Consider the following 27,029-nt stretch of genomic DNA (forward strand, 5'->3'; position numbering starts at 1 on the left):
GGGTCACATGGAACTGAGCATGGTGACCTAAACTCGAAGGCTGCATTTCCTTTAGCAGAGACTATAGGAAAGTATGGGCATGGCAGACATCTGATTGCAATGAACTTCTCTGTATAGGACAAACGTAACAGAAAAAATGGGCGGCAAAGGTATGTCTAAAGGCAGACTGTGAGGAATCAGGAAGGAAAGGGGACCCCTGAAGACCAAGCAAAGAAATGTGGATCTAAGAGAACCATGTGAGAAGCTAGAGATTTCCTAGCAAAACAATTCTCACACAATGCAAATCATCGTTGAACAATTCCATTGGCTGAGGCTGAACACAGGATGGAAGAGAGTGAGGTGATGACGGGGAAGGTCCTCTAGCAGTGGACACTGGGCTCCCTCTGCTTCTCGGTGTTGTCACTGTCACCTTTCTGCTGTATACCCAAGATAACCATGCTCCTCAAGGCTGCTTTCCTTTAGCTAACGCCACAGACTGAGACAATAAGGCTTCTGGAAGAAAGTGTCCAACATAAAAATCTTACAGTTGCCTGTTTTTACAGAATGAAGATATAAGAACCAAGAGAACATGTATAAATTTAAGAAGGAAAGAAGACCTGAGCTGTGATGGGGAGTCCTAGCGTGGGGGAAGGGTGAGAACTGGTTTCATTCTCGTAACAACATCAAGGCAGAATACTCGGCAAGAAAAACAATAAACACGGGTGCCTGCGCTTCTCTACAACAGCTTAGTTCCAACCATGCTCAGCTGCAGCACGTGGGCAAGGGATGTGCCGAACATCCCTGTGCCAGCAAAGCCGAAAGGACTATATGACTGCCCATCCTAAAATGAACGCGCCAACACTGTGCTCTTTGTACTAAAAAAGATGAACCCAATTTAGCTGCTAAGGAAAGAGTAATTCAATTCACTTGGCTATTATAAGCTGCCAAGTTTCTATTTCTACAAAGCAAGGAAAACAGAACCCTTTATAATACTAAAGACAGACCCTATCATGCACATCAGAACTAAAAAAACAAAGCATCACAGTTTGGAAATTTTAACCTTATTTGTTGTTTCTGCTGCTCCTTCTAAGAGACCTCAAATTCGCTGGATATATCTCATTGTACAAAAACATTAAATTACCTTTAGGCTGACATGAAGGCCACACATAAGCCCCCAAAGAAAATTTAAGACAGTCCTGGGGTCATCGATAAGTTTACGGCTGCACAGGGTCATGAATTAGACATGAGAAACTTCTCTCTGGTGTGTCATACAGGATAGTTTATTTCAAAATTGTTATGGTGAGCCCCAAATTAATCTTTCATGGCAGTTCCTTTCTGACAACAGTCGTCAAATTACCTGCGGTAACTCAGCAACTGTAAAGTCCTACAGATGTCAATGGCAAGTAGGTAACCCTTTCAAACAAGGTTTCTCAAGCATTAGCACTACTGACATTTTGAGCCAGAAAACGCTTTGCTGCTGGGGACTCGATGCCAGTAACATACAAACCCCTCCCCCACTGCCCCAGTTGTGATGATCAAAAGGGACTCCAGAAATGGGATGGGGTGGTGATAGGGGCAAAATTATCCCTGATAGAGTACCACTATTTTAGGATAAGCGGGAACAGGAACTCAGCGTGAGAAGCCCCTTCATTGCCCCACCACAGGCAATGTTAGGTCATGAAACAAATTAATGTTAATTAAAATAGTATTCAGGGGCTTCCCTGGTGGCGCAGTGGTTGAGAGTCCGCCTGCCGATGCAGGGGACACGGGTTCGTGCCCCGGTGTGGGAGGATCCCACATGCCGCGGAGCGGCTGGGCCCGTGAGCCATGGCCACTGAGCCTGCGCGTCCGGAGCCTGTTGCTCCGCAACGGGAGAGGCCACAACAGTGAGAGGCCCGCGTACCGCAAAAAAAAAAAAAAAAAAATAGTATTCAGGTTATACATTTACATTATGCAATTATCAAAATTTATAATTATACTCCCTAGAAAAATATTATTTATACTGTATTCTGCTATTTCAAGGATTTTACAGATAATTAACTTTATTCAACTAGATACATTTCTAAATCAACCTATTTAAAAATAAACCTTTAATTCAAATATAAACCACATATTATATAGCACTATCATTTCAGAATTACAAATGTTCTAAATTATCTGCAATGCTTTTTCAATTTGAAGAAAAAAGCAAATGCAAGAGTATCTTCACTGTTCATCTGACAATTCAAATATAACAACTTTCTCATTACTCTAAAAGTAAACACTTTAATAACTTATATTTGATTAATATTGCCAAAAATATAAAAAGATCTATCCTGTAGAAATGTCAAATGATGCCACTTTATTTGGCATGGATATGCACTTTCCCTCTAACCAATAATCAAATTATTCATTATTCTTATATCTCCATCCAGCCATTCAAAGATTTATTGAACATTTACTATAAATCAGGGATTGCTGCTACAAGAAGAAATAAATGAGCTCAAACTCCATCTTTCAAGAAGCTTAGATTCTAAAGAGAGAGACAGGAAAACACAGTACAGAAGTGTCAGATATCAACGTGTAAGCTGCAATGGAAACACATACGTAGGAGAGTCAGGGAGGATTTCAGAGTGGAGGCAAACCTGAGATGATGAAAAGGAATAAAGGGAAGATATAATTTTTAGAGCGTGATACAGAAGCCAGGAGCCATAGCGGAAAAGGATTAATAATCTGGGCTACGTGAAAATTAAAACCTCTGTATGATTACATAAATACGACAAAATACGATGTGATCAGCAAATGCTAAATGTTTGATATTACAACTGTTAATAAAGAGCTCTTCATTATGTTTTAATCATTCTCTTAACTGAATTTCCAGAAAACATATCATCCTGTTTAAATTAAAGAGGTTCTCCACAGCTTTTATTTTTTGAAGTTACTTGGAAGAAACGTACAAGAGCAAGTGATTTATCTGCACATCATTCAGTACTTAGATCAAGCGTTCCCAGTAGAACAGACTGACCAATGTAATTCTCAAGTTAAGTGAGGAATTTGTTCATTTAATGGGATCAATGCTAAGTCTGAAAAAGGGGAAGCTGGGACATTTTGCCATAACACGATGACACAGAAATACTTTAATTGACATATTTATTAAACTAGTATATGCAGGGAAGTACCCTTAAGAAACTGAAAGTAATTATACAGCTGGGAAAAAAAAATTCAGTCTTAACCTCTAGCTCAACCATACCCGAAAATCAATTTCAGATAGATTACTGAATTGTGAAAGATAAAATTCTCAGAAGAAAATATAAGAAAACATTTCCACGGCCATAGGGTAGGCAGATTTTCCTTGAACAAGACACAAAAGCAATAAAGATAAACTGGACTTCATGAAAATTAGAAACTTCTGCTCATCAAAGGATACTGTTAAGAGCAAGAAAAGGTAAGCAGTGAGTGGACGAAGATATTTATAAAATATTTATGCAACACAGCATTTTAGCCAGAATATATAAAGAACTTCTACAAATAACAGACACAGACAGCCCAGGAGATAAACGGGCAAAAGACCGGAACAGACACTTTACACTTGGCCAGCAGACAAATGACAACGTCATCTGATGCTCAACGTCATCAGTCAACAGCAAAATGCAAATTAAACCCACAACGCACCATCCTTGCTAGACACCTATCAGGAGGTCTGCTGCTAGTGGCAGTGTAAATTAGTATAATCACTTAAAAAAATGTTGGGCAGTATGAAGTAAACCTGAATATTCCCACAACATATCATCTGGTAATTCCACACCTAGGTCTATATGACTCAGAAATGCACACATATGTTCACCAAAATACATGCACGAAATGCTCACAGTTGTACTTATACTAGCCAAAACCTAGAAACAGTCCATCCACAGTAGAATGGGCAGACAGGCGATGAGAATGAACCATCCATGTACACAGAAGCATGTGGGTAAATCTTATAAAGGTAGTGCTGAGTGAAACAAGTCAGTCACAAGATAAAATACACTAAGTGATTCCATTTTATGAAGGGTTAAAACAGGCATGATTAGTCTTTCATGGATATCTGTGGGCGGCACGAAAGAGGGCTGTGAGGGCTGCAGTGTTCTGCGTCTTGATCTTGGTGCTGGCTGCACAGGTGTAGTCACCTTGTGACCACCTGTCAAGCTTTACGCTTACGAACGGTACATTTTTCTGTATATACATCACACGTTGATAAGAAGTTTACTTAAAAAAAGAAACAACTACAGAGAGGAAATTCACGGAAAATATAAAGTGTACTACTGAAATGGGACTCTTTTAACTTTTCCCTAAGCCCAGTGTCTCAATGAGAGCGGCCTGCACAGAAGGCCAGCTCCCTGCACCGTTTTCACTTACTTTCCTCCACTTCCCGGCTTTAACCACGAAGACGGTTGCCTGCCTTCCACATGTCATGCGCATCAATAAACTCACTGAGCACCTTCTATTTGCCAATGAATTTGCCGGGCCCTGGGGACAGTGACAGGTAAGAGCCGGTTGCTCAAGGAACTGACAAGCAGGGACCACGTGTGATCATCTTCCTCCTGCCCCGGCACCTAGCGTGATGTTTGGTACAGAGTGGGCCTTCCATCAGCGCGGACTGACCAGCACAGCTACAACAGCAGAGAGCAAGGGGAGCTACAGATGAAGCACTTAGAAAGGACCAGCGTTCCCAGAACTGGAGAGGCCAGCTCCAGCTTCCGTACAGGGGGAGTGCAATGGGCGGGGTCCGAAGTGGGAGACACCGAGAACGGTGCACTGAAGAGCGGTGCACACGCTGGGTCTGGACATGTACACGCAGGGATGAGCGAGATCCCTTTCAGGTGGGAGGGACTCAGGCTCAGGCGGGGAGGAAGGGCAGTTCAAAGGTACATAAAACAATGTCTGGCAGTCAGCGAACGGGGCTGTGTAAAGGAGGACAGCAAACTTTCATCTTCAGTAGGTCAGGGCAGAGCTTGGATCTGAGTATTTTTCAAAAGCTCCAAAGATGATTGAGGTTTTTCAAAGGTTAGGAATCACGTTCTATACCAAGCCTTCCATTTCACTGTGGAAACATACATGAGGAGAAGGATGGGAAAAATAAGAGACTGATTAAATATGCTCTGATACCCCAGTAAACACTTACTTTTACTTAATGTGCAAGTATTTTAGGTTTCTCCAAAATAAAAAGTTATATATACCTCATCATAAATCTGATAAACAATGCCATTTATATGAATTTCAATCTTTCAGACTCTCCTTCATGTTGCTTAAATTAAAATGTGAGTTAATGCAAACTCTGGGCAAGAACCTATTGAGCTTTAATTTTCTCATCTGTAATGAGAAGCTTAGAACACATGACCCACTTTTGACTCTGATGTGGCAAAATTCCACATGTGACAATTTTAAGAACAAGAATATGTGATGAGCATGTTATTCCTTTACCTCCCACTGCCTGTAGGAGGCATCAAAAATCCCTTACTACAATTATTCTGTGGTAATTTTTTCTACTGACCATGTCTAATTCACTGGTCACTTATTTTAACCTCAAGAAAAATAGATGCTGAATTAAAAGCTCGCGTGTTTTGTTCTGTACCGTGGGTAACTGATGAGATTATCTGTATCTCTTTCAAACCAGCAGTAGCAAAGTCACTACCATACGTACCCAAAAGCATCACCCTGGGTTGCAAGACTGTAGTAAAATAACATTGGCTAATTTGTCTAGTCAGGAAACTTTGAAAAGCTTGGGAGTCCGGGGATTTCAGTAGCACAGGATTTTGCAGATGCAGCTCTGTAAACCCCAATTTTTTGGGGGGGGAGGTGCTTTTGTAAGAGTAATGCCAACTACCTTCTTTTAGGGAAACTCCTGCAGAATTCCAGAGGGGCGGTTTGACCACAATCAAGCTGAGGCATTGAGTTTAAGAATGATTAATCACAGATGAATTAGCCTTTTGTTCCTTTTCTGACATTTCTAAACCCTTTCTGATGTTTCAGCTATCTGATGTCTGGCCATGTCATGATACCAAAGCAGACTGCCTGGATCACTGTTTACTTTGGCCTGCATACAAGTCTGGATAAAGAGCTCAGTCAAAACACCTCCTTCAGATCACAGAATGGCCTTACAGCAGCAGTCTGAGAGACAACACGAAGAAGAAATTTTTAAAATTATTCCTAACCCCATTTCTATACACTCCAATTTTCACTTTGAAAGGAAACTGAACAGTTTTGAAATGTATGAGAAGGTGTCAAAATACAGATATAAACTAAGCTTTACATGCGAATATTAAACATTTTGAAAGCACAGGAAAATTCATTTTTAAAAAAGCTTTAGAAAACTAAATATACTTAAAGCCATAGCTGAATTTTTTATGCATATATAATAATGATACATATATATACAAACTATTGATACATAACATGTATATAAACTATATATAAAATAAATAAATATAAACCAACAGCTCGGTTTTTAAAAATACTGGGTTTTAAGCAGAATTTTAAAAAACAGACCTGTCCAGGTGTTCGCCCTCTGCAGTGGCATGTGCTCCGCAAGTGCCTCCACCCCATCCCCAATCACAGCTGCCCTAGCTCCATTCCCCTTGCCAGCCACTGACTCAGGCACGGAAAAGAGGCACAACTCTGACAATGAAATGAGTGAAGTAGGCTAGGAGGCTTCCTGGTAAGGTTTTTCTTGATCTCAAAAAAAAGACAGCAATCACCTCACACACATTAGGATAGCTACTGTCAAAACAAATGAACAAAAAAACAGAAAATAACAAGATTTGGCAAATGTAATGGTACAGCTGTTATGAAAAACAGTATGGTGGTTCCTCAAAAAATTACACAAATATTACCGTATGATCCAGCAATTCTACTTCTGGGTATATACACAAAAGGACTGAAAGCAGAGCCTTGAGCAGATATTTGTACAGCCATATTCACAGAAGCATTAGTCACAATAGCCAAAAGATGGAAGCAACTCAAGTGTCCATCAATGGATGAATGCATAAACAAAACGTGGCATATACACACAACCAAGTATTATTCAGCCTTAAAAAGGAATGAAATTCTGACACCTGCTACTACACTGATGAACCTTGAGGACGTTCTGCTAAGTGAAATAAGTCAGTCACAAAAAGAAAGACACTGTACCATTCCACTTATATGAGGTCCCTGGAGCAGTCAAATTCAGAGAGACAGAAAGTACAATGGTGGTTGCCAGGGGCTGGGGGCAGAGGGGAATGGGGAACTATTGCTTAATGGGATCAGAGCTTCAGTTTTGCAAGATGAAAGGAGTTCTGGAGATGGACGGTGGTGATGGTTGCACAGCAACGTGAATGTACTTAATTAACACTTCTGAACTGTGCACTGAAAAATGGTTAAGATAAAGTTTGTCATGTACATTTTATCACAATTAAAAGTAATATTTTTTAAAACAAGAGACACAGGAGACAATATTATACTTTTCTGATTCTAGCTACTGCTGATGGCTTGTGACGCCTGAAGGCCAGCAACCACCTCGGAACTGCGAGAGGAGCAGACCAAGAGGACAAGCATCCACTGAGGACGTCAGCCGGAAAGCCACACTATCTGCTCCCGCTTCGGCAGGAGAGCTTCTCCAAAGAGAAACTCTCCCGGGCTGAAAATATAATTTCCATTCATTTCAGCCAGTTCCTGAGTCCACAAATCAGTACTGATTTAGGCCAAACGGTACCAAGTCCCATAAAAATGGTCACAATTATGGTTAACAAAGTGAGCAACGACGACACAACAAATCAAGATGACTTCTTTTCATGATGACTCTGTTTTCTAGCTCTCATTAAATTCCTCTGTGACTACCCTCTGCTTTAATCTAAGACTATGGCTACAGAGAAAACCTAGCTGACTGTACTGTTTATACAGATCAACCTTTATTTAAAACACACACACAAAGAACAGTAAAACCAAAATGATTCGGTAAAAATGAATCTTAGGGAATATTATGCACAAGAATGTAACTGCTATCACCTAGCAAACCGCTAGGAGGCTCTACCGCAACACATGTGATCAAAGAAACTACGAAAATGACCACATGGCGATTTTCATTTTGCAGTGCTCAACATTAGCAAGACAAGCAAAATCAAAATGTGTCATTATGTTAACAAATGCCTCGTAGGCCCAAGTCTGGGTATTAAATAAAATGCTGTATAAAGATGAATTCTCGTAAGCCAAGTGGGCACATTTTTAGGTATGACCACACAGGCAAATTAAGTAACTTTGCCGAAACTCTCTCACACTGAGCTGTCAACAACTTCACAGATCAGTTCAGCTCAATTCAGGAAATGAGTCTGCACAGCTCAACACAGAATGATTTCCATCTACGTGGAAATCTACAACTGTATCTAGTGGTTTCCATCCTACAGCATGTGTTTCAGTCATCTGTTGCTGAGTTAACAAACCACCCGAAAACTTAAGAGGCTTAAAAAAACAACAATTAATTATTCCTCATGATTCTGTGGGTTGGCTACAGCTCAACTAGGTGGTTCTTCTGCCCATCTCTCTTAGGCTCAATCATACAGCTGCATTCAGCTTGCTGCTTGGCTGGGGCTGAAACATCCAAGATGGTCTGAGGCCTCCCAAGTGACCTCTCATGCCAGCAGGGTAGTCAACCTTTTACATGATGAGTGGCTTCAGAGACAAAGGAAGCAAAAGCTGTCTGCCCTCTTAAGGCTTGGGCCTGTCTGAAGTCTCAGACATACTTTTACAGTATCCTATTAGTCAGCACAAGTCACAAGGCCAGTCCAATCCGTGTTGAGGGAAACAGAATGTACCTCTGATGGACAGAGCAGCGCACACAAACAGGGTACAGGGTAAGAGGAATTGATGATGGAAAGCTCTGGGAATCATCTATCAAATGATGGTCCTTCCTACACATAAAGATAGACTCTTCATTTCAACATGCCTTCATGACAGTTCACTACTCAATAAAAGAGTTTGTATATTTCAAACCTGTTAATTACTTTAATTTGCTCTACATTATAAATGTATTATATGGTGTTTATGATTTCTTCTGCTAACTTTGGGGTTTATTGGTTCTTCTTTCTCTAATTGCTTTAGGTGTAAGGTTAGGTTGTTTATTTGAGATATTTCTTGTTTCTTGAGGTAGGATTGTATTGCTATAAACTTCCCTCTCAGAACTGCTTTTGCTGCATCCCATAGGTTTTGGGTCATCATGTTTTCATTGTTATTTGTTTCTAGGTATTTTTTGATTTCCTCTTTGATTTCTTCAGTGATCTCTTGGTTATTTAGTAGTGTATTGTTTGTATTTTTTACAGTTTTTTTCCTGTAATTGATATCTCGTCTCATAGCGTTATGGTTGGAAAAGATACTTGATACGATTTCAATTTTCTTAAATTTACCAAGGCTTGATTTGTGACTCAGGATATGATCTATCCTGGAGAATGTTCCTTGAGCACTTGAGAAGAAAGTGTGTTCTGTTGTTTTTGGATGGAATGTCCTATAAACATCAATTAAGTCCATCTTGTTTAATGTATCATTTGAAGCTGTGTTTCCTTATTTATTTTCATTTTGGATGATCTGTCCATGGGTGAAAGTGGGGTGTTAAAGTCCCCTACTATGATTGTGTTACTGTCGATTTCCCCTTTTACGGCTGTTAAAATTTGCCTTATGTATTGAGGTGCTCCTATGTTGGGTGCATAAATATTCACAATTGCTATCTTCTTCTTGGATTGATCCTTTGATCATTATGAAGAGTCACATACCACAATGTTCACTGCAGCTCTATTTACAAGAGCCAGGACATGGAAGCAAACTAAATGTCCATGGACAGATGAATGGGAAGAAGATGTGGCACATATATACAATGGAATATTACTCAGTCATAAAGAGAAATGAAATTGAGTTATTTGTAGTGAGGTGGATGGACCTAGAGTCTGTCATACAGAGTGAAGTAAGTCAGAAAAACAAAAACAAATACCATATGCTAACACATATATATGGAATCTAAAAAAACAAAAAAGGTCATGAAGAAGCTACGGGAAAGATGGGAATAAAGACACAGACCTACTAGAGAATGGACTTGAGGACACGGGGAGGGGGAAGGGTAATCTGGGACAAGTGAGAGAGAGGCATGGACATATATACACTACCAAACGTAAACTAGATAGCTAGTGGGAAGCAGCCGCACAGCACAGGGAGATCAGCTCGGTGCTTTGTGACCACCTAGAGGGGTGGGATAGGGAGGGTGGGAGAGAGACGCAAGACGGAGGAGATATGGGGATATATGTATATGTATAGCTGATTCACTCTGTTATACAGCAGAAACTAACACATCATTATAAACCAATTATACTCCAATAAAGATGTTAAAAAAGCTTTACAATATGGTGAAGACTGTAACTTAATATGTGTAAATCTACACCAGAAAATCCAAATGAAACATTGTCATAGCTACAGGTACAGTCACTTGGTGCCACTTTATGCACTGGATTACAATTATGTACCCCCTCAGATGTAACCTCCATTAGGGCAGAGCCCGTATCTATACTGCTTACAACTGTATTCCCAGTGTCTAGTGCATACCAGGTACCCAAGAGACTGTTCTTTCTTAGTTATAAAAAATATTCCTATTTTAAAATATATTCCTTCTTTAGTATCAGATAAAAATATACTTTGTAGATTTTTCCATTGTATATTTTACAATATGGCAAAAATATATCATTACTAACGCTTGAAGCAGTTATGCACTAAGAAAGAAGATATAATTTTAGCTATTATTGTACTTATATGCTAAATTTACCCATTCAATCTTGAAAATGAGAAAAATTTTAATAGTGTACAATTCACTTTCTGTGAGCTATCTTTTATTGGTCTCTAGCTCTAGCCCTTCAACTTGAAATGAGAAACATTCACACTTGGACCAATATCCATCTTATAATTTCAAACGGCACATTTTCCAGTTGAAAATTCCCATGTTTAAAAGCAGTTGTTTTATTCCCCCAAAACTGAGCGTTCTCATTTGCTCACAATAAAATATCCTTAATTGAAATGAGAATATCTTTACTCTTCAGTGACCTAAAATGACATATCTTCAATCGTGATGCAATGAAAACAATTTTCTTAAACTAACAATACAAAAATTAAGAACAACATGTTCTTGAAGATCCAAAAGTATTCAAACCACCATGCCAGGAAAATGCTGGCTTTACAAAATTAACTTAATATTCAAATATTTTATCATTCTTATCTCACGAATATTTACAAAGTCACGAAATATAGTACAGATTTTCAGAATTGTCTTTCCCAAGAAGATATAATGTGAATATGATATAATATATTGGGAAATTTTTAAAGTTTTGTTTAAATGGTTAGTGAGTATTCCCCTCCACCTACCTTTCCCACTCTGGGCTGCAACCTAGTTTTACAGGTTTTAATAGTGTTTCCAAATTCCCAACAGATATTAAATTTTGGGGATTTGGAAATGAGAACGTGGGATTCCTGAAAACATAAGTTATTCCTAAAATACTTCCAAAATTCTTCAGATTCTTTACTCATTAGTATGAGTAATTAAAAATTGTTTAATAAGAAATATCATTTTCAGTAGTACAGGCATACCCCGTTTTATTGTACTTTGCTTTACTGCTTTTTGCAGATATCGCATTTTTTATAATCAAATGTTTGTGGCAACCCTGAGTCAAAAGCAAGTCCATCAGCACTGTTTTTCCAACAGCATTTGCTCACTTTGTGTCTCTGTGCCACATTTTGCTATTTCCACCAGTGAAAAGATTACAACTTGATGAAGGCTCAGATGATGGTCAGAAATTTTTAGCAATAAAATATTTTTTAATTAAGGTATGTACACTGTATTTTTAGACGTAATGCCATTGCATGCTTAACAGACTACAGTACAGTGTAAATATAACTTTTATGTGTACTGGGAAATCAAAAAATTCATGTGACTTGCTTTATTGCAATATTCGCTTTATTGTGGTGGTCTGGAACTAAACCCGCAATATCTCTGAGGTGTGCCTGTATTTACAAAGAACTTTAGCCTACAAAGAATATTAAAACACTGGGAACTGCCAGCAAACATTACTAGGTACTATTTCTAATAACCTAACATTTGGGTCTCTCACCATGCTAACAGCACTACAAAGAACCACAAATTAAGATTACCAGTTTATGATCTTATTTTGCTTCTAAGTTACCCCTTGAAACACCATTAATATACTTTATATATAAAGTGAATAATATTTATTATATTTACATTGTTATGTACCTTGTAAACAGCAGATAGGGCCACAAAACACATAACACGGCTACAGCTACAAAGACCGACTAACTGAAGGGCGACTGCCCTCCTCCTCCTTTTTTATATGAATATGCATGGCACTGTCACCTATTCATTCTTATTTAAACGCTCCTTCTCCATGAAATGTGCTTCCCTGTCATACCTACTCTTTTTTGAGGACTCTCTTCCCTTTTTTTTTTTTTTTTTTTTTTTGGTACGCGGGAACCACTGCGCCACCAGGGAAGCCCCCTCTTCCCTTTTAATTAAACCCTTGCCTCTTCCATACCCTATGCAGCAACCCCACTGCCTCCTAGGCCACTTACCAGACCACTGTATTAACCTGATTTTACGTAAAACACCCCCAATCTTCACCTATGTTACAAGTTTTAAGAAGAAGGCTCATGTTTAAATCTTTTCACATCTTCAGAGCTTAAAGCAGTGCTCTGAGTAGATCAGAGGTATTTGGTTACTGTTATTATGGTAGGCAGGACGTATGTAGTCTGTTCCTTTATACTGCTCTATACTTTCCAGAGCTTTTACAGTGGGCTACTAATACTTGGAAAACATCAAAGAGTTTCATTAAAGAGAGTCATAAAATTTAACATCAAAAACACACAAACAACCCAATTAAAAAATGGGCAGAGGACCTGAACAGACATTTTTCCAAAGAAGACATACAGATGGTTAACAGGCATATGAAAAGATGCTCAACATCACTAATCATTGGGGAAATGTAAATCAAAATTACAAGGAGATATCACCTCACACCTGTCAGAATGGCTATTATCAAAAAGACAACAAATAACAAGTGCTGACGAGGATGCAGAGAAAAGGGAACCCTCATGCACTACTGGTGGAAATGTAAATTGGTACAGCCACTATGGAAAACACTATGGAGGTTCCTCAAAAAACTGAAAATAGAACCACCATACAATCTAGCAATTCCATTTCTAAGTATTTTTCCAAAGAAAAACATCAATTCAGAAAGAGACACGCACCCGCTGTGTTCACTGCAGCATTATGTAAAATAGCCAAGATATGAAAGCAACCTAAGTGCCCATCAATAGATGAATGGATAAAGAAGACAGGTGTGTATGTATGTGTGTGTACACACACACACACACACACACACACACACACACACACACACACACACTGGAATATCACTCAGCCATAAAAAAGAATTAGGGCTTCCCTGGTGGCGCAGTGGTTGAGAGTCCACCTGCCGATGCAGGGGACACGGGTTCGTGCCCCGGTCCGGGAAGATCCCACATGCCGCGGAGCGGCTGGGCCCGTGAGCCATGGCTGCTGAGCCTGTGCGTCCGGAGCCTGTGCTCCGCAACGGAAGAGGCCACAGCAGTGAGAGGCCCGCATAGCGCAAAAGAAAAAAAAATTAAAAAATAAATAGTAAATAAATTAAAATAAATTAAAATTTTAAAAAATATAATAAAGTTAGGCCTGGAAATTAAAATAATAATAATATTGTGATAGCTTTATATGGTGACACATAATTACTAGACTTCTTGCTGTGATCATTTTGTAATGTACAGAAATGTTGAATCACCATGTCGTACACCCAAAACCAACACAGGGTTGCAGGTCAATTATGCTTCAATAATAAAAAATACAATAAAATAAAAATAAAGAGAGTCATAAATGGTAAGACCTTTTGTTAAAAGGGAAATTCTGAAATATACTTAAACCTGAAAATAATACAATGAATTACAAAGTAAGAACAGTGGAGACTGTAGTTCTCATCACAGAAAGCTTCATTTCTGCGGCAGCAAACAGATTTCCTTCATTAACCCATTCAAACCCTTTCAAAATTCCAAATTCTGTGCTCTGAGACAAAAATCATTAAATTAAAGATTCATTTTCCCATAATGAAAACCGTACAAACATTTGCAAATATCGTGCTATGGAAAATATCTTACTACTTACACCGAGCTCCAGTTTTTCTGGAGTGTGACTGTGTCCAAAGGAAACAAAGCTACAACTGAATGGAGGGAGAAGGAATGGAGGGGGGAGAGGGTGACGATGCACCTCAAGAAGGTAGATTTCTTAATGGGTACTACTGTACTACCCCAAGTACACAGGGTCCTACTGAAGTTCTAGAATAGGTGGGATATATTCAGTGAATTCCTACAGATTAACCTATATTAAACAAATATTAAGTGCCTATTTTGTCAGGCACTGTTTTAGGCAATGAAGAAGCTAGATTCTATGAAAAGTTTAAGACACATTTAAAAATAATTCATGATTTACATAAAAATGTACAAGCATGTTAAACTAATGTGATTAGAAACTACAAAAGCACTAATTTTCATAATTTGACTCTATAGCAAACGTGTGAAAATCAACTTTACCTTATATTTCATCTTGGGACATGAATGAATGTAGAAACCCATATAGTAATAGCTGAGTTGAGGTGTTTTCTCATGAAGCTGCCTAGTAAAAGCAATTTCTCTGCCAAAAGAAGAATAAAGATCAAGGTACAGTTAAATTTAGCTCCAAAATTCAAAGTACTGTACAATTTGGTAACACATATTTGATAAAATCTGACATTAAGCTATCAAAATAAAAATCCAAGTGTTGAAAGAAAACCAATTTTAAAAACACTTTCAGATGACTTTTACTATAGAGACACCAAAGAAAAGTATATTATTTTAGCAAATGCACCGAAGTTCTGGTTTTACTCTTTATTGGGCATAGCAGTGTATCTCAAATTCAAAGAGCACAGAAGTACAAAGATCTATTTAATACAATGCCTTATTATTCATTATCACCTGGAGTTCTCAAAGACTGGATTTATCAGGTTAAAAACAGGACAACAAATTTTAGAAAGCTCAAAAACCAACAAATTTCAGGAAGAATACTACTATGACCATTTACATGCAAACACTATCAACTATATATGACATATTACTCTCTATGTCCAAATGCTACTTTAATATTCATTTTCTCTAAAAGTAAAGAGGGGGGAAAAAACCATGCTATCTCACCGCCTTTTCTCTATTTGTTGGCACAGGCAAGGATTAACTGAAAAAAGAAGCTGTCAGCAATGCCTATGCTCGACATGGTTTTAATTTGTATCCGGATAAATCTGGGCACAGAATTTCATCCTACTTGTCCAACTGAATGACCGCTTGTGTTCGAGAGCTTTAAGCAAAGCTTCGGTACATTTCTAAAGTATGAGAAAAATTGTTTTGTTTTTATGTTTGTTTCTTGAAGGTTTTAATTTCCTTTTCTTTTTCTTTGTTTTTAGTAGCAATGGATGCTTGAAATCCAAGGAGAGGTTTATTTTTTAAGGGAACAGTCTGTGCATTTTGCAAGTTCAAATTTAAAGCACTGAAGGGTCGTTGCCCTAAAAATTCATCTTTACAACAAAAGTATTTCTAAATCCAAACAGACTGAACATTATTAGGCTAAAACAGAATAGATCCAATTATTCTCAGAACTAACCCACTCTTAAGGTTCAAACTGAGGAAGAACGCAACGATACAGCAAGCAATGCAGGACCACCCAGCTCTGATGAGGACGGCAATACCCACCGGCCCTCCTACTCGGCCCTGCTCATCTCAGCTAACTGCAGCACCACTCCACCACCAGCACCACTCCAAGCCCCAAGCCTAGGATCCATACTTAATTGTTCTCTCCCTCTCACCCCTGTGTCCAACCCATCAACAAGTCCAGTTGGATCTATCTCCAAAATATACCGTGAATCTGACCGTTTCTCACCACCTCCACCTCAGGTATTTTGGTCCAAGCCACCATTAGGCCTCCCTTAGACGACTCTAACAGCCTCCCAAATAGATTTCCAGTTTCCCCTCTGGCCCCTCCATAACCTCACAGAGCAGTCTAAGTAGTCTTTTACGATATTAATCAGGTGAGGTAACCTCTCCAAACCCTTCACCCTCACACTGGGTTGGTATCACACTTAGATAAAATCCAATCTCCTTACCATTACCTATAAGCCCTTCTCCATCTGTCCCCTCATCAACACCACCTGCCTTGCTGCCATCCTCGCACAGCACTGCCTAGGTCCTACCCCATTTCCTAGCCCATAAGGCCTTCCTTCTCTTCATTCCAACGACCTCAGGGCACTTGGACTTGCTACCTTTGACCTGGATATCTATCCTCAGATTCTTACATAGCTGGCTCCTATTCCTCTTTCTTGGCTTTTCAGAGAGGTCTTTCCTAACCACCCTATAGAAAAAGGGCCTCATGCCTACTACCATAATTTCATTTTTGTCACAACATAACAGAGTCTCTAAAATTGTGTTGTCAGTTTTCTGATTTACTGTCTGCTTTGACAAAGCTGGAAACCCTGTCTTATGCACATCTACAAATACTTCCAGGACACACAGACTGTGCTCAAATAAACATCTGTTAAGCAAATTAATTACATTTCTAAAATTCATCTTTTGCTAAAAAAACAAAAAAAAAGAAAGGAAATAAATTCCATGCTCATGCTCCCCAATTCAAACGTTCTTAAAGTCTGTAGCCTAGATGACATAAAAATCTAGTAATCTGTAATCTTGATTACAGATTAAAATATAAAAACTCTATTGATTGTACGATTGCTTAAGAAACTGAAGAAATGGAGGAAAAATTTAACAGGCTTCACTGAAATACATTAAAATCAGGAATGGAACTGGCAACTTGTAACCTACTCTCCCCAATTTTGCTTCATAATGTCAGTCTCCTGGCTGCCTTTCCTCTTCTATAAACTCAGCAATTCAGATTCTCAAGAGCACGGAAACAGATGCGGTGGCAACCTCCTCACTCTCCACTGACCCCAACTTCTGTGCCCTCAGGCTCCTCTACTACCTCCTCAAAGCCCTCCAGATCCAGAACTTTCAAGAGATATACCAAGCAACAAACAGATTGCTGGGAACAAATTTTGTTGGGAATTATTTGCTATCTCAAATGCAGTGGGATTTCTATATCTCTTTGTTTATTGAGAAATGAAATATTTCATACAGAGGCTGGGATTTATTATCTAAGAATAAATATCATTCTTAACATTTATCTGAGGAATCTAGACAAATCCATGCCTACACACTGTAAAGTGAGAGATACATAAATAAAAGAAGAAAATGGTAATAATTTCAAAGTACTGACTGATTCTGATACAAAGAAAAAGTATCTTTTCTGAAATACATGCTTCTGAAGTTACAAAATGTGAATGCTTTAAATTATCAGTTCTAATTTCACAAAGAGTTAAAAGATACTACAAAGAATCATGGATGTTTTTTAATTAGTTTATACAAAATGTAATTAAATACATAAGAAAAATAAAAGATCATTATAAGGATCAGTCGTAAACATTGTATATTTTTTAATTTGCTATGTAACTTGGCATTAAGATAGGTCATGTTGAAAATATCAATATTGTGTGCCACTGAAAAACACAAAAATATCAATTATGGACCGTATTTTTTTTTTAATCAACTAGTGATTTAAAAAAAAATCAACTCTCCTACTTTTATAATTCAGAGAAAAGCACACACAGTAAATAAAATAATCTCAAAGTATATTTTATCAAGATGTGAAAAACGTGACCATCAGAGACAAACAATGGGAAAAGCAAAGAGAAAAAAGTGATAAAGAGGGAGAAAAAAGAGACTCAAGCTCCCAAACAACATAAAAATAATTCTCAACGCTCCTTCCTCCTCTACCACATGTATATGCAGACAAGCAGCCATAAAAATAAACACAAATATTTTCATGAAACAAGACCCCACTATTTTCATTATTAGGATAATGCACCTAAAAATATCTGTGCTGTCTTGCATGTATTTGCAGCCATGGACATAAAAAGGAAATCATCTTTCAATGAGGTCACAGAGTCAAGTGGACAGTCAGGGACTCTCTGGTCCTGTTCTATATACTTTATATAACTGTATATTTCTTCCAACAGACTGCCATTGCTTTAATTCGTTTACACCAGATTCACGTAACCTTTAATTAATTATAAAATATATATATACAATAGTAATGACAAGAGAAAATATCTAAATAATGTAACATTTTAAAAAAACATTATGTGGCTCTGACAGGGGAGCTTAAATAAATGCATAAACTAAACAACAAAAGTATCACAGTGACTTCTCATACATTAGACCAGATGGATACCTTAAAAAGCTAGGGAATTACCATCAGACTCTGTGGCCTCAGTTCTAAAAGTGGTATTTCTAAATATCAATATATAAGAGACTACTAGAGCAACAAATTATTATGTACTATCCAATGGGATTTCTACTGTTTATAATAAAATATAATCAAATGAAGAATTATTTGAAGTTGTATATGACCATTACAATTGTCAAAAGCAATCTTACCGGAGTGCAGAGTAGACACCCAAAGACAGAAACGAATAATCAGGATCATAGTACAAATATACAGACGAGACACAGTATGGAAGGACGTCAATCACCCCCACAGCAATGATCTTTCCATCAAGCCAATACTGCTGGTGAAAGGAACCATAACCACAATCTGGTCCATAGGGGGGATTCTCTGCCTGAGAAAAGGTAGACACACAAACATGAACAGTTTGTCATTTTTCTCTTTATATTAAAAATCTTAATAATTAACCTCTTTTACTTGTATTTTACTCAGGTTAGTAAGTCCTAAAGTTTCCTCTTTGTTGCCATCATCTTCCGGCTCTCAGAAGAGTCATACCCTGCAAAACTTTTTAGGTGTAGAAACGCTGAAGCAACAAAAGAATAGAGAAAAACCAACTGAAGATTTTTTTCAACTTGTTTTAAAATTTGCCGTAGGAAATATAAAATGTACAGGATAAGTGAGCACTGTTAAACTCTATTCTTCTGTTCCACACCAAAGTTGGGAAAGAAATGGTAAATGATAGAAAGATGGGGAACATAAAGGCAAGGGTTGCGTGCGAACAGGAGAACTATCCCTACGCTGCCAGCCAGGCCTGATCTGTGGCCACCCCTGCACTCATAAGGCATATGAGCTCCTAAGTTTTTCTAGGTAAGAGTTCCTGTGTAAGTAAGTGCTATGACATTTCTCTCTATTAACCAAAGGAAAGTAAACGTTATTTCCTTATCATTATTTTAATATACCTATAATCCCACAGAAGAAAATCCCACAAATTTTTGCTACAGGTATCTAGAGATTTCAGAGTGTAATCACTCTCTGTAAAGTTAGTTGAATGATATTTCTCATTTTAAAGTTCAACATGAATTTAAATGAAACTGTTATTAAAAGAAAACCTTCTAATGAAAATTATGAAGCACCATAAAAAATGCTTTGCTAGAGACTGAATGAATGTTGGAGATGAACAATTTAACTGAACAAATACAACAAAACTTGTGTATCATGTTCACACACTTAAAGTCACAGAGAGTGTGTATGGGGAAAAAGCTAGAAGGAAATAAAGGAAAATGAAAAAGCAGGTCTGCTAATACTAAAACCAGAAAAAGACATTAGAAGACAGGAAATCTACAGAACAATCTCTCATGAACATAGATGCAAAAATCCTCACCAAGATACTATGAAATCAAATCCAACAATGTATGAAAAGAACTATACACCAGGACAAAGCAGGATTAACTCCAGGTATGCAAGGCTAGTTCAACATTAGAGAAGTGATTAAAAAAAGAAAAGCAATTAATGTAATCTAACCATGAAAAGAGGCTAAAAGAAAAATCGTATGATCATATCAATTGATAGAGAAAACACATTTGACAAAATCCAACACCCATTCATGACTAAAAGCTCTCAGCAAACTAGGAATAGAGGGAAACTTCATCAACTTCATAAAGAACATATACAAAAAAATCTACAACTGACATCAGACTCAATGGTAAGAAACTGGATAATCGCCCCCTAAAATTGGGAACAAGGCAATGATATCCTCTCATCACTCCTATTCAATATCACACTGGAAACCCTAGTTACTGAAAAGGAAGTAATACATACAGATTGGGAAGGAAAAAAATAAAATTGTCTTTGTTCACAAATGACATGACATGCTATGCAGAGAATTCCAAAGAATCAACAACAAAAATTGAAACTAATAAGCAATTACAAGAAGGTTATAGGGTACAAGGTTGATATACAAGTCAATTGCTTCCCTATATACTAACAATGACTGGAATTTGAAATTAAAAACACAATACTATTTACAAAACCACCAAAAAAATTATACACCTAAGTATAAATCTAAGAAAATATGAATACATACAGAATCCATACGCCAAAAAAACCTACAAAACTATGACAAATGGAATCAAAATGTAAACAAATGGAAAATATTATATGTTCATTTCGATTGAGATGTCCACTCTTCCCAAGTAGGTCTCCAGATTTAATTCAATCTCAATCAAAATCCCAGCCACTTATTTTGTGAATATTGACAAATTAATTCTAATGTTTACATGGAAAGGAAAAAGAGCCAGAATACCAACACAATACTGAAGAACAAAGTTGAAGGACTGACACCACTTGATATCCAGACTTACTATAAAGCTACAATAATCGAGATAGTGTGATACTGGTGAACGAACAAATGAAACAGCAGAACAGAAAACAGAACCCAGAAATAAACCCACATAAATACAGTCAACTGGCCTTTGACAAAGAAGCAAAGATAATCCAAGAGAGAAAGGACAGTCTATACAACAAATGGTGCTGTAACAACTGGACATCCAAATACAAAAACAGCAATATCGAGTCACAGACCTTACGTCTTTCAAAAAAATTAACTAAAAATGGATCACAGACTATGTAAAATGCAAAACTATAAAACTTCTAGGTGATAAGCAGGCAGAGATCTATGTGACCTGGGGTTTGGCAATGAATTTAAGATACAACACCAAAAAGGACAATCCATGAAAGAAACAACTGACAAGCTGGACATCATTAAAATTAAGAATCTCGATTCTGTGAAATGCACTGTTATGAGAATAAAAGGCAAGCCACTGACTGGAGAAAATCTTGCAAAACATATCTCATAAGGAACTGGTATTCAAAAATATACACTCTTAAATTTCAACAATGAGAAGACAAACAACTCAATTAAAAACCAAAATATCTAAGGAGATGCTTTACCAAAGAAGATGTGCAGATGGCAAATAAGCATATAAGATGCTCAAAAAAATAAATAAATAAAGATGCCCAACATCATTTGTTGTTAGGAAACTGAAATTTAAAAAACAATGAGAGGGCTTCCCTGGTGGCACAGTGGTTAAGAATCCACCTGCCAATGAAGGGGACACAGGTTCGAGCCCTGGGCCGGGAAGATTCCCACATGCCGCGGAGCAACTAAGCCCGTGCGCCACAACTACTGAGCCCGTGTGCCACAACTGAAGCCCGCACGTCTAGAGCCTGTGCTCCGCAACGAGAGAAGCCACCGCAATGAGAAGCCCACGCATCACAACAAAGAGTAGCCCCCGCTAGCCAAAACTAGAGGGAGCCCGCGTGCGGCAACGAAGACCCAACACAGCCAAAAATAAATACATAAATAAATAAATTTATAAAAAAAATAAAACCCAATGAGAGTGTACTATACAACTATTAGAATGGCTGAAATCCAATAACCTGTATATCAAATGTCGATGAGGATGCAGAACAACAGGAATTCTCATTCACTGATGATGGAAATGTAAAATGGTACAGACACTTTGGTAGAGGCATAAGCTGCCAAGCCAAACTCACACACAAAATGGAGAAACCTTAAATACATATTGCTAAGTGAATGAAATCAGCGTGAAAGTGCTACAGAGACTGTATGACTCCAGTTACATTCTATAAAAGGCAAAGCTACTGAGACAGTAAAAAGATCAGTGGTTGCCAAGAATTTGGGGGTTCGGGGGGAGGATGAATAGATGAAGCACAAGGGACTTATAGGATGAAACTGTTCTGTATAATACTGTAGTAGTGCATACATGACATTATGCACTTGTCAAAACTCATAGAATTTTACAACACAAAGAGTGAGCTTTAATATATGCAAAGTGAAAGAAAATTAGGAGGGTAAGTTCCCAAGAAGGAATGCAGATGGTGACAAGAGAATCTACCTGTATACACATGAAAACATCTTACTGAAAGAGGCTGGGGAGGGGAAATGTGCTGACCTAAGAAACTTTGGGGGTCTATAAGAATGAAGGCAAAAGGAAATCTGCACATAAGCATTGCATTCTACCTGATAAAATTGTTTACCACGAGAACTACAGGTTAACAATTCTGATACTGATATACATGTATACTGGAACTGAACAACTAAGTAAATGGACAGCGGATGGTAGGAACCAAGAGACTCACTACTGGAATGGAAATTTACAGATAAGCAAGGGCAAGAGGCTAGAATGATCCATGTGGCAATGGATTAGAGCTGGAGACATGAGTACAAACTCATGTTTAGCTTAATATAGACACAGATGGTTACATAAAGAAATATTTATAGGTATGCATATACCATAGATATATTCATACAAGGGTTAGTATATGCACATTTATTTCTTTGCTTTGCCAGATGAGAAGACCTAAAAAAACAACAACCCAGTAGCAACAAACATACCTAACACACAAATCTTGGTTTCTAATATCATTCTGCAATAAAAAGAACCAGGGCTGCTTGGAGAAAGGGCTGATTCCAGGGCTGGGGCAGGAAATATACAAGATAAGCCTAGAGCACCTCATAGTGCCAGAAAATGAGGAAGTGCACAAAAAACCAAAAACAGAAAGCAAACCCACACTGCTGGAGGTATATCAAAGGGGCACAGGAGGCAACCAAAAGAGCTCCCAATGGCAAAAGCTGGAACAATTGGAGCAACAAAATAAAGTACTATTGGATTATAACCCAAAATACAAAATAAATGTCCATGAGTCCATACTGATATAAATAATTGGATAAGCTAATAAATGAGGCAGAAGAGACAAATCTCCCATGCAGAATTCCAAAAAGTTTATGCAGATACTCTGCCTAAAGGTAGGGAAGCATAATTCCCCACTACTTAAGGGTGAGCTGCACAGTGACTTCTTTCCCAAAAATACGGTGTGGGAAAGCGGGGGGAAAAGTACGTGCGTGGGTGATCCAGGTAAACAACAACAAACAAGAGAAAATTTACGAAGGCGCTAGCAGCATCAGTGATTTCTAAAACTTCCACTGCTGTAGTTAAAATGGTGCTTGGGTAGTAAATACATCTTTAACCTTTTAAGAGCTTCCACTAACTACTGATATAATAATAAACTATGTCAAACCCTGGGTTTAGCATTCACTGTCACATATAGCACTGCTCTTTAAAAAATCATTACTGTTTCTCTAGAAACACATACAGTTTGAAGAGCAGAACAGATAACCAAACAGAAGCATTACCCAAAAGGAAAACAGAAAGGATATTAACCTGTTGAATCTACAACACCTGAATTAATCTAAATTCTTCCATGATTTCAGTTTAGTGTGTCATTCTAGGACTCATTAAATCAAATGAGTGTATTCGTTCATTCATTTAAAATGTATTTATTAAGGCCATAGTAAGTATGGACTCAATAAGCATATTCTCAATAAATAACCAATATATTGCTAACCCTAAATATAAATCAGTCCTACGTGTTGTACCAGCTTGAAATGTTTTTTTTCAAACCGCAATAATCTTCTCAGTTGCCAATTTTCATCACTTCTCTCATTCCCTGGACCTCCCATTTAATAACCTGCTTCCATTTACTTCACTGGTTCGTTCTCCTATGAGTCCAGTTATGACCAACTTGTCCTACCACAGGCATTATTCCCATCTCTCCAATTCATGTGAAGGTTGGGGGTCTTCCCCATCTGCAAAGCACTTCATATAGATATGCGCTGTTTTATAATCACTTAGGAGAGAATAAGCCATATAAGCATCTACTCTGACCCCCATCCCATCACCTGAGGAAACCAGAAATCCAGGAGTCAATTAAGCAATAAAATGATCATAAAACCATGGAGTTATTAAATGACACACAAACTGGCCTCCTAGCCCCTAAGTCAATGCTAAATAAGCAAATCAGCTACTTTTAAACACTTCTAAATAAACTCACTTTTCAAATATCCCTCATCTATCCAAGTCAGTAAATAAAGCAGCATGAAAAACAAAATGTTTCAATGCATGGTTAAAAAATTTTTCTTAAAACCTGCTTTGCTGTACTCCTTTTCTTTCCATCATGTTTTCTGACAATTAAAATATGAATGATTTCCTCTTCTCCCTTGTGGGGTCCTCACTGACCTAATTTTTAAAAACAGAAACAGATTTCAAAAATGGAAGATGCTCCAAGTAAAGGGAGATAAGAAGCTATTTTCCTAAAACTATATCTGAAACATCAGCACTACTGGTTAACAATGATCTGCTAGTCTCAATTCGTAAGTTAATCAATACTTTCAAGCTTTTCAACAAGTACTCGGCAGCTGTGGAAAACGGACTGGAAGTGAACCTGAAATACTGATTCCCTCAGCCCTCTTTGCAGCTGGAATAGCCAGCGCCCCCAGATCACTCACTTCTAGCTGGGAAAGTCTGAAAAAAAATTAGTGTCTAACACCATACACTACGCTGATATAACTAACATGCCTGATGTCTGTCTATGCACACATATATTTGCTGAATCAGTTCTATCCTTCCATCTGGCATAAAACTGCCATAATACAATTTCTTTCCCTCAAACATAATCCCTTAATTCAAATTATGTAATACTTTAAAACAAGGATAAAACACAAGAGTTTGAGGGACAGAGTAAAGGAGATAAAAACAGAAAGAACAACAGTTAGATCTGTGAAATCAGAAATCAGCAGAACGCTTGGACTGGACCTCCAGTCATCCAACAACATCCTTAAAACCCAGACTCACTGAACTTCACCATGCCATGTGCTTCAACATGCTATTATTTGGATACCTGCTGATTACAAATGTGCTCATGAGTAGCAACTAGAAATTGTCTTTATTGTAAATTTAAACCATCAACAAACAGATTTGTCGCCTTCACCTCCACTAGGTTCGAAAGAGCCATATCAGTCTGTCCCTTCAATCAACTCACCAAGGGGCTCAGTCCCCCAGTATTAGAGAGGCCTCCTAAGTCACTGACTAGTCTCTATCGATTGTTTTGAGAATCCTACTTCAACTCCTGGGATTGCTACATTTCTTTAACCCCTTACTTAGTTAAGGACTTTTAATGGTTAATACTCTTCAAATGTCGTTTATAAACACAAAAGGTGAGATAATCACAGATCATGCAGGAAAATACACACACCACTTGGGAAAGGGAAAGTAACAGCGGTGCTGCCTCAATGATACAGGCATCACGAAAAGCAGTGACTCTCGTACTTCTTGGTCTCAAAATCCCTTTACACTTACCAAACTCACCGAGGACTCCAAAGAACTTTCACTTATTGAGCTGTATCTGTAGGTATTTACTGTATTAAATATTAAAACTGAGCCTTTCAAAAATATGTACTTGTTAATGCACTTAAAAATAACAATAAACCCAATACACGTAAAATTAACATATTTTGTTTAAAAATTACTGTTATTTTCCAAAACCAAAAAAAAAAAAAAAAATCTAGTTAAAAGAATGGCACTGTTTACGTTTCTGCAAATCTCTTTAATGTGTGGCTTACAGAGGACAGCTGTATTCTCATACATGCTTCTGCATTTAATTTGTAGCCTTTGGAAAAAATCCCCAAACACTCATAATAGAACGAGAGAGGAAAAGGCTAATTATAAAATAATTTAGACCTTGAGAAGCCCCTGAAAAGGCATCAGGGACCACCAGAGGCTGCAGGACCACACTTCTGAGAACCATTCACATAAATGTATTTTTTAAAGGTAGGTAGAGGAGTCTATAAACTGTAAACTGCAAACAGAAAGGGAGCAGGTTATAGTGACTTGAGGCCAGGATTCGGAACCCAGATATCTGGATTTGAGCCCTAACTCCACTCACTGTACATTTTCTGGCTATTTTATCTTAGCAAGACGATAACTTGACTTTTAAAAGTATCAATTTCTGAATTTTTAAAACAGGAATAATGCTACTAAGCACCCTCACAGGTAGCTGTGAGAAACAAGACAACGTACGAACGCTTTGTAGCGTATGAGCACATTTGAGTCCGTTTTTGTTTTAAGGGGTCTGAATGACACATCCTAAAAGACTGTGTCTATGAAATTATATCAGTAGCTCATTTAATAGCAAAGTTATATAAACTAACAGAAGCTATCAATTTCCTCACAAGTCAGTAATGTGATTAGCAACATTTAATAGTTTATCTTTCTCATGCCCACAGTTTGTCACAGTTTTAGATAACTGAAAGAATAAGCGAAGTTATTTTTCGGCAGTTCCTCTATTTCAAGAATTTAGCTGACAACAGGAAAAATATAACAATAAAGCTCACCACTAGCTATACAAAAGAAAACACATCTTAAATGCTGGGGAAGGACGGCATGGCTTCTGTGATTAATGAGCTGTGCAGTACAAACCAAAGGTACTCTGTAGAAATGACATCGATATTCATGGACCGATTCAGACTTCCAGCTAGATGCTTCCCAAAACGGGTGTATATTTACTCTGATAAGGTACACCTGTCTCCTGACCCACCTGCCTCCATGTGCTTCAGTTATGTTTAAAACAGACAACTGTTAAGACTCAAAGGAACAGGCAAAGGAGGAGTCATACTCCAGGCACCAGGGACAGCATTGGAGGAACTTACTCATGGGTTCAAAGTCTCGAAGAGTGAAAGTCTTCAGGGGCTGTAAGAGAGCAGGACCTGTATTCTCCT

General features: G+C 37.9%; 1 protein-coding gene across 5 annotated transcripts in view; it reads right to left on the reverse strand.

The window, feature by feature from the left end:
* ATE1 (arginyltransferase 1) overlaps nt 1–27,029 on the reverse strand; it is a 157,889-nt gene that overhangs the window by 69,195 nt on the left and 61,665 nt on the right. For all 5 annotated transcript variants that reach the window (XR_003004634.1, XM_024755921.1, XM_024755918.1 and 2 more), the window contains 2 exons: nt 18,607–18,788; nt 14,629–14,728 (listed from right to left, as the gene is read on the reverse strand). Coding sequence is in view for 4 of the 5 variants with exons in the window: in XM_024755921.1 (XP_024611689.1) it covers nt 14,629–14,728; nt 18,607–18,788 (282 nt within the window). In the remaining variant the exon portion in view is untranslated. The remainder of the gene's footprint in view (nt 1–14,628; nt 14,729–18,606; nt 18,789–27,029) is intronic.

Source organism: Neophocaena asiaeorientalis, unplaced genomic scaffold (assembly GCF_003031525.2).
Source record: "Neophocaena asiaeorientalis asiaeorientalis breed wild unplaced genomic scaffold, Neophocaena_asiaeorientalis_V1.1 scaffold85, whole genome shotgun sequence".
NCBI classification, from domain to species: Eukaryota; Metazoa; Chordata; class Mammalia; order Artiodactyla; family Phocoenidae; genus Neophocaena; species Neophocaena asiaeorientalis.